Below are 19,707 nucleotides of genomic sequence, written 5' to 3'. Positions count from 1 at the left end.
GATGAATAACACCGACTTTATACTAGTAAAATCTTGAAAATAAAAACAACTTTTTACGATTCACACGTTCCATACAGTGAAAATTAAAAAATCTGACATGACCCATGTGATCAACTCATTTGACGATTCGCACTTTTCATACAGTGATTTGAACAACGTGACTTGTGTGTGAAATAATTCAAAGCGTATACTTTATAATCGGTAAAAATACTTATGTAAACTTTATCTAACAATAGTTTTAAGATAAATAAATGTAAAGAACTTACTCTATGGCGCTTATAACCAACAAATATAAGTGTTGAAAGCAGAACAAATTTGACAGGAAATGTGTCTGACATTACAGAAATACTAATAAAGGAAACAAATCGGAAATCCGTTCCGGTAACATTACACTCCCCTTCCGATATTTCTAACTGAAAATCGCTATCAAAAATTTACTCATTTATCTTTAATCACATGATAAAAAAATATTACTTCTATAGCATGTTAAACTTGAAAAACTAGAATAAAGATGTGTGATACATTGTTACTCACAATACACATACATTCAAAAAACGACAATGAATGAACATAAAAAATCATACTAAATTTCTCAAAAATTTCACAATGTATCTATAATATAAACCACTTGTAATTGTCGAACTGAAGAGTTTTAAGATGCTTCAATCAATCGAACCAATTCGCTTATTGGTCTCACATACGACTTCCTTTGTCCATCAACGACTATAGACACTTGGACCTTTCTAACTTTAGAATCATCACTTTCAAATACTTTGTCAATAACACCAAGTGGCCATTGAATTCTAGGAAGCTCGGTCTTCCGCATGAGAATGACATCACCTTCAAGGAAATTATCACCTCCAGATTTCCATTTCGGACGAGCCTGAAGGCTATCGATGTACTCTGTTTGCCAACGAGACCAGAATTGGTCGGCTAGATACTGAACAAGTTTCCACTGGCTTCGCATCGCATCCTTTGTTCCGAATTCGACTTGTCCAAGAGATCCATTTGACGACGCAGGCTTCTGCGTTAAAAGAAGAGATGGCGAAAGAACTGACGGGTTTTCAGGATCACTAGAAACTGGAACCAATGGCCTCGAATTGACCATGGCACTGACTTCGCACATTAATGTTGAAAGTACTTCATGTGTTAAATCCTTGAACTTATTTTGCATTAACAATGAATCTAGAATACGTCTACATGAGCCTATCATGCGCTCCCACACACCACCAAAATGTGATGCATGAGGGGGGTTGAAAATCCAAACTATTTCATTGTCTGATAAAAACTGCTTCATCGGAGTGTCTTCAACGAATTCTGATACAATATTAAGCTCCTTCGCAGCACCTATGAAATTAGTACCACGGTCTGACCTCAATTCCTGAATTGGTCCACGCAAAGCAATAAATCTTCGCAAAGCGTTAATAAAAGAGGCACTACTTAATTCCTCAATAAGTTCCACATGTATTGCACGAGATACTAAGCATGTCAATAATAGACCCCAACGTTTGTTTGAAGAACTTGCTGTGCGTGTTCGACGGACAATAACTTGCCATGGACCGAAAACATCTAAACCAACATAAGTGAACGGTGCATCGACTTGTAACCTGTCAGCTGGCAGGTTTGCCATTTGAGTCCAACCGAACTTGCCACGTAATTTCCTGCAAAGTACACAATTATGGATAACACTATTGACTTTTCGCTTAACGCCTAATATCCATAAACCAGCAGCACGTATTGCGCCTTCGGTCATTGTCCTGCCCTGATGTTGAACCTTCGCATGATAATGTCTTATGAGAAGAATTGTGACATGGTGGTTTCTCGGTATAATATACGGATGTTTGTATAGTGGCAAGTCTGCAGTATTATCGCCCTTAGTAAGCATATGTCTGATACGACCTCCAACTCGCAAGACACAATTATTATCTAAGATTGGGTTGAGTGATATTAACGAACTATTCTTCGGTAAATTCTGACCACATCCTATTGCTTCAAGTTCCGTGTGAAAACATTCGTTTTGCACATGTTTTAAAACCACAAGTTCAGCTTCCTCTGTTGTAACAGCTGATTGGTCGCCACTTTTTCTACGCATGCAACCTTTCATAAGTCGAACCAAACAAACTTATTTTGACCACTTAGAAAATTTATCAATACTGTTACATAACAGACAAGATGAAGATACATGTAGAGTTGGTGGTGTGAGGTGTGTTCCCATTTCGCCTTAGCTGTGAATTCCAGGTAAAAAAGGTATAAAATATACTAAGGCCAGATGGGAATTGAACTAAGGCGAAATGTGAATTTAGATAAAAATATTAAATAAACAAATTAAACCTTGGTGTTTTTATAGCAATTTGAACAACATGTAATTAGGGATTTGTTTCTCTTTAATTACTTTTTTTTTTATAAAAGTGACCATTTTTATTATTTCAAAGTTGTGAAATCAGGAAAAATCTACAATAAAATAAATGTAGTTCGAAAGTTGCTTCTCTTGAAATATAGTTTGTTGATATTTAATAAAAGTTGCAATTTTTTTTTAATTCATGCAGTTATAAAATAATTTAGTTATCCTTTACATTATGCAACACAAAAAGTTTAATAGAAAGAAGAAAAAAACATATTTTCCCATAGACTTGTTTAATTACATAACAGAAACTTTAATAAAAAATATTAAAAAATCTCCAAAACTGTGCTAATTATATATCACAAATATATTATCGGTTGTTGAATAACCCTTTCTAAAACCACATTGGTTTTTGTTTAAAATCATGAATTCTTCAGAGAAATGATTTAGTCTCTCGCATAAAATTGCGGTAAAAAGACGAATAATTTGTGGTAAAAAGACGAATAATTTGTTGATAGGGATGTCAGGTTGGTCTCTCTTTTTTCTACTGTTAAGTAATTTCCAATACTCTTTTGAGTTATTGGATCTCAATGTGTTTATTTTTTTTGCCATTTTCTTTCTATGAACAATAATTGCTTATCAAAAGTTTTTTTGTATAATTGTTTCTCCGAAGATTTCATAATTTGGTGATTTTCTTCAGAACTAATGTTCTTAAATTTTCTTTTTGATTTTGCTGTAATTTTCAAATATGTATACGAGTGCCTTGTACTTGTATGATATTTGTCTTTATTTATTCATTAAAATATGAAATGTTCATATCCAATTTGTCATCTCTAATAAGACTTTATTTACAAAATATAACACATTAGTAAAAAAAAAAACTTTCAGAAAAAAAAGAGCAACTATAAAAAGTGGGACACCAAATGAAAAAAAAAATCATTCCTTTAAAAAGTATTTCATGGTAGAATTTGACATCAAAATAACAAATATCAACTAATTGCAATACAGACAAAACATAACTTAATTTTATTGTTTACAGAAGCTCCCATTTCGCCTTAGTTAATTCTTGTGTACCTGAAAATTTGTACTAAGGCAAACTGGGATTAATTTTATATATAAATTTTGACAGCTAAGGCGAAATGAGAATAAACCGTAGAGTTGATTTAGCCGTTGAAATAACAGTCCTTACTTCCTTATCAATATCGGGTTCCACTAACGAGAAATTCAGATCATCGGTAGTTTTTAAATTCGTTGTTAGGCAACTCGGTCCTCTTATCCATTTGCTTGATGGTTAATCACTAGCAGAGAACGGGCGTGTCGCAAGATCAGCTGGATTTTCTTTAGTCGGGATATGATTCCATTGTTTGGGCATACTAAAAGCTCTGATTCGGCCTACACGGTTTGCGACATACACAAAAAATCTTTTTTCATCGTTCGAAATATAGCCAAGTACTATTTGGCTGTCAGTATAGAAATGAAAGTCTTCATTGTCTATGTCTAATTGATCTTTAATAATCTCTGCTATGTCTATTCCAAGCACAGCAGCACACAGTTCAAGGCGGGGTATAGTATGTCCGTGCTTCGGAGCAACCTTCGTTTTTCAAATAAGGAATCCTATATCACTAGTTTCTCCTGAGAACACCTTTAAGTACGCAACGGCGGCTACAGCTTCCTTCGATGCATCACAAAAAACATGAACTTCTAACCTACTTGCATTCTCAACTGAATAAATACAATACATTCTTGGAATACACAAATCACAAAGGTTCTTCAACGAGTCAACCCATAATTTCCAGCGTTTATGAAAATCTTCCTCTAGCGGATCATCCCAGTCGGTATATGAAGAGCATGACATAATCTCGCGTAGCAATAACTTTCCTTCTAGAGTTACTGGTGCGGTAAAACCAATGGGGTCGAATAAGCTGTTGATAGTAGAGAGCACCCCACGGCGCGTGAATGGCTTCGGTTCTGTATCGACACTAAATACAAAGGCATCTAAATTAATGTCCCATGATATGCCTAGACTTCTTTGCAACGGTAAACTTTCTTCCTCAATGTCAATGTTTTTCAAGTCTTTCGCAAGATCATCTTTAGCAAATTGTTTAAGTACTTCTGTTGAGTTCGACGCAATTTTGTGTAGTCTTAATCTGCCGCCTTTCATCAATTCACTTTGTGTATTCTTCAGTAAATCAACGACTTCGCACACACTTGAACAACTTATTAGTCCATCATCGACGTAGAAGTTCTTAGATACAAATTTCTGAACGTCTAGAGATGCCATTTGGACAGATCTACGCAAACAATATGTGGCAACAGCTGGTGAAGGGCTGTTGCCAAATACATGAACTGTCATTCTAAACTCCTCCAGAGGTTTACTTAAATCACTATTTGGGTGCCATAAGAAACGAAGATAGTTGCGATGATCGGTCTTAACACGGAAGTTATGAAACATTTGTTCCACATCAGCGGTTACTGCAACGCGTTCACGACGAAACCTAAGCAGAACTCCTTGAAGACTATTCGACAAGTCTGGGCCCGACATTAACACATCATTGAGGGCTACACCTCCAAATTGAGCGGACGAATCAAAAACAACTCTGATAAATTCTGGCTTTCGAGGATGGTATACCCCGAACATGGGCAAATACCATCGCTTATCATTCGGTAATAGACTTGGTGCTTTTTCAGCATGACCACGTTCAAATATTTTGTCCATAAACAACTTCACATGTTCCAACTTAGTAGGATTACGGCGCAAATTCATGTCAAGAGAATTGGCGCGTTTTAACGCAAGAGCTTTTTTATCTGGCAATGGTTGAATATTCTTACGAAATGGCAAAGGTGCGGTCCAATGCCCATCAGTGTCTTTTTCAAACTCAGAGTCCATTAACCTTAGAAAACGTGTATCGTCCACTGAAAGTCCTATTTTGTTATCCTTATCTGTTTTTATAAACAAATCGGTTTCAACCTTAATTTTACTTTGACAAGGTTCAAATAATGTTGGTCGACCGCTATTTGTGATGTATGTTTTGTATACAGTTATTTCAGGCATATGTGCATTTCCAAGACAGACTTGTCCAACAATGACCCAACCTAAGGGTAACTTTTGTGCAGATGGGAGCCGGTCTCCCTCAGTTCTCTGATCTAAAACATAATGCACTGCAGATATGTCTCGACCAATTAATAGCTCTATTTCTATGTCTTCCATCACTTTAGGAATATATTTGGATACTGGTTTTAGATGGGGATATTGAAACGCAATTTCTGGAGACGGAATCTCGTCTCGGTTGCAAGGAATGTCATTACATTCTATAATGTTTGGCAATTTATACATACAACTTCCATCTAAAGACTGAACAGAATATCCAGTTCCTTGCCTACCACTTGCTTGAACTTTACCAGCACAAGAAATCAACGAATAATTAATATCAGGTCCATGATCCTGGAATGCGTTAAAGAGATTAGATGTTGCTAATGTATGCGAACTCTGATCATCAATAATTGCGTAGACAATACGATGTTTTTCAGGCATGTTGTGATTTACAATTTTTACCGGAATAATTTTGGCGCAAGATTTGCTTGTATTTTCAGGATACCCACACACCTGTGTACACGACACCTTAACCTCATTACCAGAGTCCTTGGTCACCTCCCCTTCTTGGACTGAGACCTCAACATGAAGTGCTGTGGGATGTGATTGACTCTTACATATAGCACATTTAATATTGTCACATTTACAGTTTGAAGCCCTATGCTTTGTTGGACCACATATTTGAAACAAATACTGTTTGTTAGAATAAAGTTTCGTCTTTCCGATAAGGGTTTCTTCCGGAATGCCATACAATCATTAAGAAGATGATTTGTCTTGTGTATCGGGCACAAATTTTCCTTGTGTAACTCATTGTTTGTTTTTCTTTCCTCTGCAATTGTTTCTGTTTTATGAGTAGAAATGTTCACATTTCTGTACGATTTCCTATACGTGCGATCTTGTTCGCTTGCACTACTTGTTTTCTCATGAGTACCGGTAAGTTGAAAACTTGGGTCATTCTTCATTTTAGCGATTCTCTGTATGAATTGTTCGAAAAATGTAAACGGGGGATAGACACATTGTTCTCGTTCCTTGTATCTTGTTGCATCTGTTGCCCATTTCTCACGGAGATTCCATGGCAGTTTGGAAATGAGGAGATTAACTCCTGTCGAGGAGTCAAAATATGAAAACAGAATGTTATACTGAGGTTGACATTTTATTGAAGCTATTTCAGAAGCAAGGTCTGCTAACTCATATAAGCGTTTTGGGTCTTGTTTGTCGATGACCTTGAATGACGAAATTCTTCTTTCTAAGCATGTCTCTATGACTTCTGGCGAACCGAACCTTTGTTCTAGTCGTTCCCAAATTTTCTCAACTGCTAAACCTGGATTTACCGCATTACATGCACGAATGGTTGACGCCTGTTTTGATGACTCAGGCCCTAGCCAACGTACTAATAAATCGAGTTCTTCTGTAGAAGAAGTGTCTAATTCTAGCATGATGCCCTTAAAACTTATTTTCCATGAAACATATAGCATGGGATTATCGTCAAATTTCGATAGGCGATTTAAGATGAGATCTTTCCTAATCAAAAAGCGACTTAGTCCAGTGGCAGATTGTAAGGTTGAATCATCTATTGTTCTTGGTTAAATGCTGAAGCAGATGCATTTAGCGTTGACACTGGTTCAATATTACTTGGTCAGGGTTGTCAATAAGATTTAGAGTAGGAGGTTAAATAATAAAAGTAGCAGGCAACACTGGCGGACGGCGTAGCCGTTCGGTGCAACTAGCTTGCTCGTTGCCCTTCACGGCGAGGGGTATGGGGGCCGCTTAAGGCCCCCAGAATTTTTTTTTAAAAATGGTGCAAAATCCTGCACCCTGCGGGGCTCCTGAACTCTAATTTTGTTCTTCGCAAACACCATTTTTTTAATGATGATAAGGTAAATGAGCAGTAAGATGGTCATATCATCTATAAAGTTGATCAAATATCATCAAGACTTTCAGCTAACAAGTTATTTAGGTTGTTTGCGGATTTTTTAGGAAAATAATGAAGGCATGACTCTGTAAGACATGGTGATCATTCAGGAAAAGATTTAAATTTGATTTTATTAGTTGAAAATATTTTTAATTTAACTGTAGACAATGGTAGACATGCAATTATTCAAATAGTTCTAACCCATAGAAAACATTTTTCAGTATTAATAATTTCAAATACTTATCACAATAAATCAAATGATGAATTCAATGGACTGTTGTTTAAAGGCCAAAAGGATGCACTTTGGTGAAATTACAATAATCTAGAATTTAAAATTGATACCATAATTTAAAAGAGCATTAGTTAAGAAGCAAGCAAAGGGTCTGAAAGAAATCTAAGATCTGCTTAAATTTTGGTATTAAAATGACTTTTTGTGAGTTATTAATTGAAGTCTTATATTTAAGAAAGGAAAAATGGGGTCATCATGGTCATGGGTCAAAATATTTTGATTACCCTGTATCATAGGGAAAAAAAACCAGAGATTAAACATCTGACAGAAATTCCAGAACCTGGCCAAAGTACATCCTTGAATGCATAATGCAAGACTCACACTTCTTTATAATCATAGGGAGACATCATCCTCATCCTCATTTTTTATTATTATTACTTGGATCAGGTGAGTCAGGGTATGATTGTGTGAGATTTCTTTTTTAATAGCATTGTGTCATGTTTGTTTAGGGAATGTTAAGCAAGACCTGTCATGTGTGATAATAGTATATCCTTTTTTACACAATATATCTCTTGGTGTCAGGTGGTGGCATGCTCCTAGTATTTATGACTCTATTTGAAGCTACACAATGACATGCAGACGAGCTATCTCTACATTTTTTTCTTTCATTTCAAAAGAAGGGCCATGGGACAGGTATGCATATGATTTATGGTAAAAATAAAGAGTCTGCTGTTAAGAGGCTCTATCACTTGAAAACAAGAAAGTGAAAATCACTTAATGAAAATAATGTGATGTCTGCTTTTACGAGACAAGACATTGCTCTTTTTTTTCATTTCATGGTAGGACGACGATCATGCACTTTCATGAACATTACCAAGAAGAATGTCTCAATTATTTGAATGCAAATGTCATAGAACAAACTTTTTTTTCACTTTGTTGTTGATTGAAAAAAAATCTGAAATTCTTTTCATTCTGAGACTATGCTATTGACTGGTTACAAAATCTCGTTATTACTATGAATGCATACTTTTCCTGGTTTCAGTACAAAATCTTATAGTACTTTGCAGCGAAATCAACAACCAGCATCTATTTTACCGGAAATTCAATTTTATTAACCAATCAGATATGCCGTTATATATCTCTCTAGATTGTCCTAGATAGTGACCGACGATCTAAAACTAAAAGTACGATTTATATTTTTTTGACATCAGAAAAACAACCGATGGGAATTTGATTATAAACGACCATTTCAATCGGCAATCGGTTCTTAATGAATACGCTGCTTGGTTGTTCATAATTATCACTTGTGAACTTTTGGCTAGCCTGGCCATGCGGTATACTAGATGAAAAAGTTACATGGTTGTTGTTATTAGAATCTGTCTTTGTGTCACTACGAAATCGTTCATCAGAATCTATTCTTTTAACTAAAGTCTGATCATGATCATCTAAACTTAACAGATTTGAGCACTTTTCAACTCTAACAGTGCCTCTAACTCTGCTGTTTGCTTCCGAATCTCAATCTCAGTTTCTAAACACTTTAATCTAATACGTTTGGCTTCAAGTTCTTTTGATTGTCTTTGATGGGTAGCTGTACTAGCTAATGTTACAGAATCTGTACTCACAGATGGTTGTTGTGGCACAGGAGAACCTATGCAAAAAGATTGTTGCACAGGTAGACTTCTATCATGAGACGCCTGCACAGATGAACTTCTTTGTGGAGATGGCTTATTACTAGCATGAACTTGATCAAAGCATTCATCAAAGTCTGAAAGTAGTTGTTTAACCAATTGAATGTTTTTGTCCAATGATTTATCGTAATCATCTCTACTTTCACAAAATGACTGTAATTTGTCTGAAAACGCATGTCCTTCAGCTTGACTCATCTTTGCTGTTACTGTATGAGATCTTTTACTGTGATGTTACATGACCCAAAATCAAAGAACACTATAAATTTGGATATGTTTATTCCTCCTTCTACTGAAGGTAAAAGACTACAAAAAAGAAAATAACACAATGTAAATGACAAGCAAACATGCATGTATCAATCATATGATAAGTCATTTATAACAAACAATCAATATCAAACATAAAAATATTGGATGAATAACACCGACTTTATACTAGTAAAATCTTGAAAATAAAAACAACTTTTTACGATTCACACGTTCCATACAGTGAAAATTAAAAAATCTGACATGACCCATGTGATCAACTCATTTGACGATTCGCACTTTTCATACAGTGATTTGAACAACGTGACTTGTGTGTGAAATAATTCAAAGCGTATACTTGATAATCGGTAAAAATACTTATGTAAACTTTATCTAACAATAGTTTTAAGATAAATAAATGTAAAGAACTTACTCTATGGCGCTTATAACCAGCAAATATAAGTGTTGAAAGCAGAACAAATTTTACAGGAAATGTGTCTGACATTACAGAAATACTAATAAAGGAAACAAATCGGAAATCCGTTCCGGTAACATTACAAACTTATTTAAAAAAAAAAACCGGCTATTACCCGCTAAAATATTTTTGTGGGATCCTGGCCCGTCTGGCCACCACAAGAGTGCAACGTTATGCTTTAATTCACTTTCCATATTCACCACACATACTTTCGGCACTCATCGGCATATCGAGTTTTTAAAAATCCTCATATAGTTAATACCACTACGCGAGTAAACAGCTTCACAGTATTTCCATAGACCCTCATTCACTGCGGACAGAATGTTTGTCAATCTAATGGACAACTCTTACATTGTAAGTCGAACAGGCACATAATCATGATGATGCAGATGAGCCGGCAATATACCGTTGTTTGTACAGGATTTTGTGAAGCTAATGTGCCTAATACAAACAAAGTATTTATTTTTTATGTTTTGTCCAATGTAATATTCATTGAAGCCTTGAAGTCCGTATTAATCATCAAATATCTATTTCAATTCCAATGGTATTTTCAAATGATATGCTTTTGTGTGTGGGATAACCTGAGTGCTCTTTTATTCCTTATTCTTTTAAAATACAATTATCGTACTAGTACGATTTACATACACAGACCATGTAATAGCTATGTCTACATGAAAAACAACATACGTATCGTGAAGAGATGATAGACATTTCACAGCCTCTTTGTGTCTTAAAATGGACTTTGGTCGATAACTTTCACAGTTTATCAACATATCAGTGCGACTTTGTATCAGATATCTGTGTCAATATTACACTTTCAAACAGACAGCAGCAGTCGCAGTAAAAATCAAGGACTCATCGGAAAACATTATGAATTTAAACTCTTCTGACTAAACAGGCCATTTCCGATTTATTTAATTCGTCGTACTTTTGTAGTCGCTCCTGTTTTGACATAGTTTTAAAAAAAATTCAAGTAGTAAAATGAATATCACAATCAGATCTACAACTAAGTGAACATGACTGTAATTGTGATTGCTTCGCATCACGGTGCGGAGCTATAAGTTTAAGTAGACATACACGCCATCTTGACATAATTACTGATCACTGATTGGTTACTTTATGATGCTGCTGAGAATCAGCAACAGCCATTGGTTTAAATGAGAGAAATAATTAAAGACTTTTCTGGTTCAGGATAAGTCATTAAAAGCTGGAAATGTGTATATCATTTCCGATCAACTGTCATTAATTCATGATCGTTTTATTATGCATATTTTGCACACTGAAATTTAATATTTTAATATCAATTATAAATACAAGTTTATTTGCTTTGTCAATCTGCAATATGTACGATTTATTTTGCTAAACAATGTTCCTATACAACCTTTTTCAAAAAAACATTATCTGTATTGTATAACTTCTCCTAATATATGCACACCTCCAGAGAGGCATACTCATAACGCACACTCTTAAAGTCAATTCATTTTGTATAAATCAACTATCTAAAAATACCACATGCATACATATCAAATTAAATTAGGATATAGCAAAACCGTGTACAGCTTTTAAGAAAGCTAAAACTTGTTTGACCGTTAAAGTTGGATGTTTTCTACAGTTTCTACAATTGGTTATGCAGATTTCCATCCATTTGAAACCCTATTGTTCGCTTGAAAAAAAAATACATCAAACTTTTATCAAAAAGACCCGCAATTTGATAATATCATTTTGCATTATTAATAATGAATAAGTGTGAGTAAAAAAAAATTTATCACCCAAACACAGGAAGGATAAGTACCTAAAATGGCTTCTTTTGTTAGCTTCCAATTTCAGATGAGGGTTAAGCTGTACAGTGATGATTGGAGAGGGAATACGCATTTTTTTATCTTGTTACATTGAACTTTTATAATTGAGGTCAAATATGGCTTTTACCGAACTCACTCCTTGTATCTATATTATATTTTAGTTCGACATCTTTTGTGAACAGAGGATGCTCCGTGTGTCATTGTACAAAACTTTTATAAAAGATACGCAGAAAAAGATATAGTTTTACATGCCATAGAATTGACATTAAAACAAATGTGTTATTTATGTGCTGAGTTTGCTTTCATATTAAAAAACTGAACAATGTAAGTTAGTTATGTTTAGGCTTGACTGAAACTTTATTCATATTTTTCATGATTTTTTAAACAAATCAAAAAAGAGACACTAATTATCAATAAGTTTGCAATTGAAATACACATATAAAACAATACGTTTTGAAATGATTGTTGAGAACATTATATAGAAAATATTTATAATAAGTGGTTGTTTTCATTATAGTTTATATTGAATATTGTTTATTCAGTTTCATAGGAAATTACTTTAGTAGGTACTTTGAAACAAGGAAATATTACAAAAATCTAAAAGATATAGTCTATTCATTGAGTAAGGTAAGGTAATTTATTTTCTCTCATTTGCCGCTTTTATTTGTTTATCTATTATTTCTACCTAGAACTGATTTGGACAGTTCTACCTAGAACTGATCCTGACAGTTCTACCCTAGAACAGTTTTAGACAGTTCTACTTCTAGAACAGTTCTGCGGTTAGAATTGATTACAAATTTTGCGGCCAGAAATGATTTATAAATTCTACGGCTAGAATTGATTTGGTTTAAATTGAAGAACTCTTTGTCTAAGTATAAAGGCTTCGGCAAAATAGCGATTAATATTATAAAGAGTTTTGCAATTTTGCCGGTTTTAACCCCGCCATATTCTGCATGTATGTGACTGTTCCAAGTCAGGAGCCTGTTATTCAGTGATTTTTTTTTGTTGATGTGTTACATAACTTATTTGTTTTTTTCTTTCATTTTTATGCCCCACCAACGATAGTAGAGGGGCATTATGTTTTCTGGTCTGTGCCTCCGTCGTCCGTTCGTTCGTCCTGCTTCAGGTTAAAGTTTTTGGTCAAGGTAGTTATTGATGAAGTTGAAGTCCAATCGGCTTCAAACTTGGTACACATGTTCTCTATGATATGATCTTTCTAATTTTAATGCCAAATTAGAGATTTTACTCCAATTTCACGGTCCTAAGCCGTTAATATTGGGGGGGGGGGGGGGGGGGGCATTATTATTTCATTTATTTTACATTTGTAATTCGGGGAGTCAAGATGACTCGTTTTACATAACAAAATTATCTGACCTTATAGTACTGCAACTGACATAGAAAAAAGACGCTTAGTTAACGAGTTTAATAGTCCGGAATAACACACGGCTGTAAATTGTTTTAAATGACAGAATAATATCTATATCTTAATTTCCGTCAGGTCGTAAAAAGTTTCTATGGTCACATTTTTGTATTTATCCCTTTACTGGGGGGCACCCCTCAATTTACGGTTTTGGGAAGTTACCTTAAAATCAAAAATAATATTTTTTTGTTAAATTTCCCGCTATTTTCGTAAATATTTTCTATGCACATATCATCAAGGATCATCGGAATGATGAAGACAAAAGTATAATACCATCTCCAAGTAAAACTTTCAAACTTAAAATTGGCTGTTTTTTTTAAGATAGAAATGTAACGCATTTTTCTTTGAAAACGAGAAAACATATGATTCAAAAACAGTATTTGACATTTGAGAGGTCAAAACATATTATTGCGATACTGCATGCAAATTTTGTTGGGCAAATTCCAAACAATTTGGTCAAAAACTCAAAAATAAAAACATCATTTGTACCTTTTTTAATTACGGAAATTTCCTATCCGTCATTCAGCTCCATCATTCATTTTTTCCTTCACAATGAATTTGTGAGTTTCGATGTGATTATTTAGATTTTGTACGAGAAGTTAATTTATTTTTGAGTGATTTGAATATATATAGTAGTTCTTTCGTGTATTTTCTGTAAATAAGTTATATTTTTGTTAATAAAATTTTTACTTTTTATAAAAGTTAATCAAATGCTTCGGATTAGAGGTTTTTCCGGACTATAGTTGATATTGTGTGGAATTACATTGTATGTCAATGTTTAACATCAAAGCAATTAATATGCATGCTAGTGGAAAAAGTACTATTGAAGTTTCGCAGATATTTGGTGTGTGACAGGGGATGCTACAACCAACTTCTCTTGATATTCTGCTTTCATTGGGCGAATCATCAGTGATGTTACGAGACTTGCACCAGAAGGCAAAATTGTTGCGTCTTTAAATTAAATTGATTGATTGATTGTTGGTTGCTTAACATCCAGTGGAAAATATTTCATGCATGTTCAGGACGAGAACAAGTTAACAATAAAATCAATAGGTAGGTCTTGTCATAATAGAGGCCATTCGGGATGATGGTTGAGAAAATTTGGACTGCCACTGGAAAATGATGGTACATTGGATTGGGACAGAAATTTTCCATTGCAACAGGCCACTTACGGACCCATCAAAGAGTTGTTGCAAGGGTTTTTAACGCGCAAAGAACGTAGCACTCTCTTTACACGAGGCATCGGATTTAACGTTCCCAATCTCACCGGACGTGACTGCGAACTTGATACATCATTCACAGCCAAACGGACGCCACACTTTCTAATGTAGCACATCCTTTACACATACCGGTCACTTTTACCCAAGATTGTCTCTGATGCTTACCAAACTGCCAAACTCCAGAACTAACTAGACATTGTGACACCTTACAATTCAGACACAGTGGTGAGGCCAAGGGATATGAAAAATAGAGTTTTGCTCTGAACTCAATATAGGGGATGCTATATCTGCTGCAAGAAAATTGAAGTCTATGTTAAGACTTTCAGAATTTCACCAAGGTGTGTCTGAAAATATCAAGAATACATTAAAAGAAGGACAATTACTTCACCCTGCGCCAGTGCTCTTATGAGCTATGTCCTCCTTTGGGTTTTACTTTGGAAATGATGCAGCATAGCTTCTAAATAGATATAGGAAGATGTGGTATGAATGCCAATGATACAACACACCATCCAAGTCACAATTTATAAAAGTAAACCATTATAGGTCACGGTCCGGTCTTCAACACGGATTAATGAAAAATAACACAAAGGCGTTTCTGAACTGTATATTGTCCCTAAAGGTAACAAAACTTCGTAAATGTATGGCTATCACAAAATCAATCGTTTCTGTAGCAACATTCGCCCCATTACATTTGGGATTGGCCGTGCAGATATATCATGAATATGCATATGGGAACATGGGTCACGAACATTGATCGAAATTTTGTACTCCCATGGCTTTTGTGTTTCCTATGCAGAGGTAAGACTATACCTGACGAGTTTGACCGAATCAAGACTGTATTTACGCTCTAGATGGCATTTGTACTCAAAAACTGTGTTTGCTTTGAACAAACTCTGTCCTGCGCCGAACCTGTTCTTGTAAAAAAGGAGAAGTGTGTTGTAATGCTAATACGCGTACAGCATCCGCATATGATGACTAAGAGATTGATTTATGTCCCTGAATACTTGAGCTATTGTGTGTCGCTTTTAAAAGTTGTATAAGTATCATGACTGATTTTGAATTACAATATAAGAAAATTGGCATTACATTGTATAAGTTTTCATCCTTCCCTTAACCCTCTTGATGCCAGATTTAAAAAAATCAACGTTTCGACGTTGCAAATAAGCAATAACAATTTGACGTCGCCAGTGCCGAATTCTTTTGACGTCGTCTGTTTTGGCGTTATTTATTTCATGTTGATTTATAAAGTAGTATTTTCTACGCGAACGGCATTCACAAGGGCTGTGACCTGGTGTACATTTTGATAATGCTATATTGACTGATTAAAACTTTACTATACAAATTTGCATCTTAATGTACCAATGAGATTCATAAATGTAAAGTTAACTGATATTTGTTTTAGATGCTGTTGAATTCGTGCAATTATAAAAAGTTCTTTTTGAATTGCAAGATAATATTGTAAAGTATTATGCAATACGCATTTGCCGCCTACAATTTTTGGCTATATATTTTTATATCAGAACAGTTTTTAAAAAGATATGTCAGAGTACTTATGGGAGGATTTTACCAAACCATGTTTTGAAAGGCACGGAATTGTCGGAAGTACATTTGTTTATTTAGTCACAATTTTTTCTTCGATTGTTTTTGTTTTCTACTGACATTTATGATAATATTTTGCAAACCAAATTTCAGGATAAAAAATTAGTGTTTATATATCCAGCAACAGATTATATATATAGTTGTTCAATGATAAATAGAACCTGATAAACACATAGATATGTGATAAAAACAAATCTATTGGTTGGTTGAAATCCAATTATAAATAACTTTATAAAATTTATTTAAAAAATGTAATATATAGCCCAAAGTTGTTCGTAAAATATACTGCCTGCCATGCACTGGATTCGTAAATAATTTCTCTAAAAGGGTAATGAAAGGTCAGTTATTATCATGCGTTTTCCCATGTTCAAGAACTTTTATTTTTCTATATATATTACAATTGCTGAATATACAAAAGGAGGCGAGTAATGTCACGATATTTTAACCTTGCATCATTGTCCTATGCTGTCTGAATACATGAACCTTTGAGCAGTAGTTTTTTGTGTATTAAATGTACATGTAAGAACATGTGTTTCTTGCATTTAATGTTTAGGGATAAATTCAGAAGACTGGCTTAGATTTGTCCTAACTCGTCTCGACATGAACGGGACTATTTACCTTATGAAGTAATATACATTTCGTAGATGTGATTGCGTATTGAATGTTTGTCGACCTCTATGTGTATTTTGTTTTTAATTCATTGCGTCTTTTGGTGTAGGCCAATATCATTTTGTTTTAAATTGAAGGTCACGAGATTCCTTTTGTGAAAATTTCTGTAGAACCACATTAATTTCAAAAACATAGCAAATATAAAACAGTATATATGAAAGGAAGTATTGCCCGCATAAACTATTATCGAAAATAATTTTAGTATCTATACTCCTTGTATTCTTCACGTGCAAAACAACTTAATATATTATTACTAAATGGTATATGTTAGATCATTAACCGAATCAAAAGATTAATCAAAGTACTGAAGTACTGAACATCAGAGGACCTCAAGTTGTGTTGAATTATTGATAAATGACATGTGTTTATATTATACCTGCCGGACAGATATGTTCACCTTACAATATAGTACAAATAATATAATTTGCTATGCTATATCTGAGATACTGACTTGAACTAGGATACTTAACTTTGTGAATTATCAATGATTATGTGGTCAAATGAGAACTGTTAGATTTGCATTATGACCATATAGTTGCACACATACAAAAATAGTTAGCATATAACTTACAATAGAGAATTAACATAGCAAACAATTCTTCGAGTAGCTATATAGTCACTCACCAATGCTCACTGAACTATGATATTAAGGAGGTTCAAGACAATCATATTAAAACAAATTGTAATATTGGAGCTAAAGATACCAGATGAACAGCAAACTCATAAACCGAAAATAAACTTACAATTCCATGACTGAAACTAAAAAAGACATGCAGACAAATGAAAGTACACTAAAAACAACAGGTGCTCTGGATGGGTAAGCAGATCCTGCTCTACAAATGACATTTATTAACAATGTTTGTTCATGTAGTATCCATGGCCAGGTCTTCTACTTTCTGGAACATTTAGCTTTTGGATCAATCACTAATGGGGTGGATGTTAACACAGCAATATTACTATCCCTTATTCTAGATTTTTGTTGCAGTCAACAAAAACTTTTTTAATGTTCATAAATAGCTTCACTGAGTTATCTTGGTTTTATTGCAACACAGTCAATCATTTATCCATTATATTAAAAAAAAAAAAAAAAAAAATAAGAATCTGCAGCTATACATGTACATTGTAGGTTCTGTTTTCTAATTATTAAATGATTCATTGTAAATATTACAATATATGATATGTACATGTAGATAGCCTTTCGCTAATGATGGTATTTTTGTTAATTGAATTTCACAACATCTGGATAGTTTTTCAACTGTTAGTCTTTTTTTACTTTGTTCTGGATTTAATACTTTGAATACCACTGGTTTAAGCAATGAGAAAATTTTGCACCACACATATAGAACACAACTACCATATGAATGTGTTGGTCCTTAGTAAGAAGCATGTAAAACAGGGCTTGTAATTTTTTGGTGTATATCTTGATTTTCCGTTTGTACATTGATGTGGCCATTAGTTTTCTTGTATGTATTGTTTAACATTTGTCATTTCATGGCTATTTCTTACTGATGTATGTATAGTTTTTTTTTATTGTAAAAGTGTTGTATGGTAAGCTTTATTTCTTTTTTGTCATTTTGTATAGGGCTGGTGTCTGATTACCAGATTACCAATCATACCACCCTTTTCATTTCTTTTTTTTATGAATTATGACAACAGTTTGGTGTTAATTTTCATTTATGTATGTACAGTAACTACTGTACATGTAACAATATAAAACAGTATATATACATGTATAATCTCATTCCATCATTAATATTGGTCATTGTTGGTGTAAATTTATCTTTAAGTTTAACAATGTACTGTGAAAGAGCTATCTTCTAACAGATACTAGTATTTTCCCGCATTGATCAGTATAGCGGGAAAATGTTGTATTCTCGATATGGGAATCGTCAATTTTCGGTAGGCCGAAGAAAATCTATCCAATCAGAGGACTGAGTTGTGGTCATATATAAGGTGTTTTTTCTGTGGTAGCTTCACTTCTAGCCGTCGTATTGACCGTGTAAACTACATTTTTCTAAATGATGATATTTATCTGTTGTACATTATAACAAAAATCTTGATTTTCGAAAACAGTTTTTTAAAATGACGAGGTCCGACGTCATTATCCTGAGATAGGCTCTAGCATTGATTCGGGCACAGGTTTCCGTAATACAGTTTTTCCTGGTCGGCCTTGGCTATCAATGAGGGGTAATTTTATTAAACGCACAGTATACAATATTTTGCTGTGGTTGTACATAATGAAATGATTGGTAAAAAAAAAAAAAAAAAAAAAAAATGCAATTTGATTACTGATTTATATGTCACGATTATAAATGTATTATACAATTATATCTGGCGTCCATCACGTACGACGGGCTGTCGGCAAATTTGAATTTGTGTTTGAGTTTTATTTCTTTTACTGCCATGTGTACAAAGAATGTGTTGTTGGTGTGCTGTCAGTGGCAGAAAAGGGTGTCATTTGTGTGTCTGTCGTCTGTAGTATAGAGAATACTTAGTATATAGTATGGTTATTAGTGTGAAACCACTGATTCAAAGGACAAGTTTCACTTCTTGTCCAAAATGGCCTAAAATATAAAGTTAAACATAAAGCTCCAAAAAGTTCACAATTTGGTTTCTCAAATGGGTATATTTCTAAAGTCATAACGCTCAATAAATCAGCTCTTTTCATAAAAGTACATTTTATGTTCCAAATTTTGTCAAAATATGATGATTTTGGGCAATTTTCAGACCCGAAAGCTTTAAGCAATTAAGAATTAAGATTTAGCCACCACCTACCATCCAAAATGTTTTGTGACCAAAAGAATCCAAATCTGATATATATAATTCATCAATATAAAAACTTTTTGGATCTTGGATGGCAGCCAAGTTTAATTATTCCAACAACAATTAAACAGGGGTTTCATTATCTTCCATGTTGACTGGTACTTTCCATGTTTCTAGGTGGTACTTTTCAATTTATTCCATGAATATCTTATATAAAAATTCCTACATTTAGGCGGTACTTGTCAATAGCATAGGAGG

At 34.0% G+C, this 19,707-nt stretch overlaps 2 protein-coding genes across 2 annotated transcripts; both read right to left on the bottom strand.

The window, feature by feature from the left end:
* Positions 1-652: 652 nt before the first annotated feature.
* Positions 653-2,092, bottom strand: LOC139504137 (uncharacterized). Its single transcript, XM_071294197.1, has one exon. The coding sequence runs from the start codon at positions 2,090-2,092 to the stop codon at positions 653-655; it is 1,440 nt and encodes a 479-aa protein (XP_071150298.1).
* A 1,849-nt stretch (positions 2,093-3,941) lies between these two features.
* Positions 3,942-5,873, bottom strand: LOC139504136 (uncharacterized). Its single transcript, XM_071294196.1, has one exon. The coding sequence runs from the start codon at positions 5,871-5,873 to the stop codon at positions 3,942-3,944; it is 1,932 nt and encodes a 643-aa protein (XP_071150297.1).
* Between the last annotated feature and the right edge of the window lie 13,834 nt (positions 5,874-19,707).

Source organism: Mytilus edulis, chromosome 14 (assembly GCF_963676685.1).
Source record: "Mytilus edulis chromosome 14, xbMytEdul2.2, whole genome shotgun sequence".
NCBI classification, from domain to species: Eukaryota; Metazoa; Mollusca; class Bivalvia; order Mytilida; family Mytilidae; genus Mytilus; species Mytilus edulis.
Note: the sequence above shows the minus strand (reverse complement) of the source record. Positions and strands in the feature narration are given on the sequence as shown.

Bases quoted from the DNA above. Each gene is read 5' to 3' on its own strand.
- LOC139504137 (XM_071294197.1), bottom strand. From the start codon at position 2,092: ATGCGTAGAAAAAGTGGCGACCAATCAGCTGTTACAACAGAGGAAGCT.
- LOC139504136 (XM_071294196.1), bottom strand. From the start codon at position 5,873: ATGCCTGAAAAACATCGTATTGTCTACGCAATTATTGATGATCAGAGT.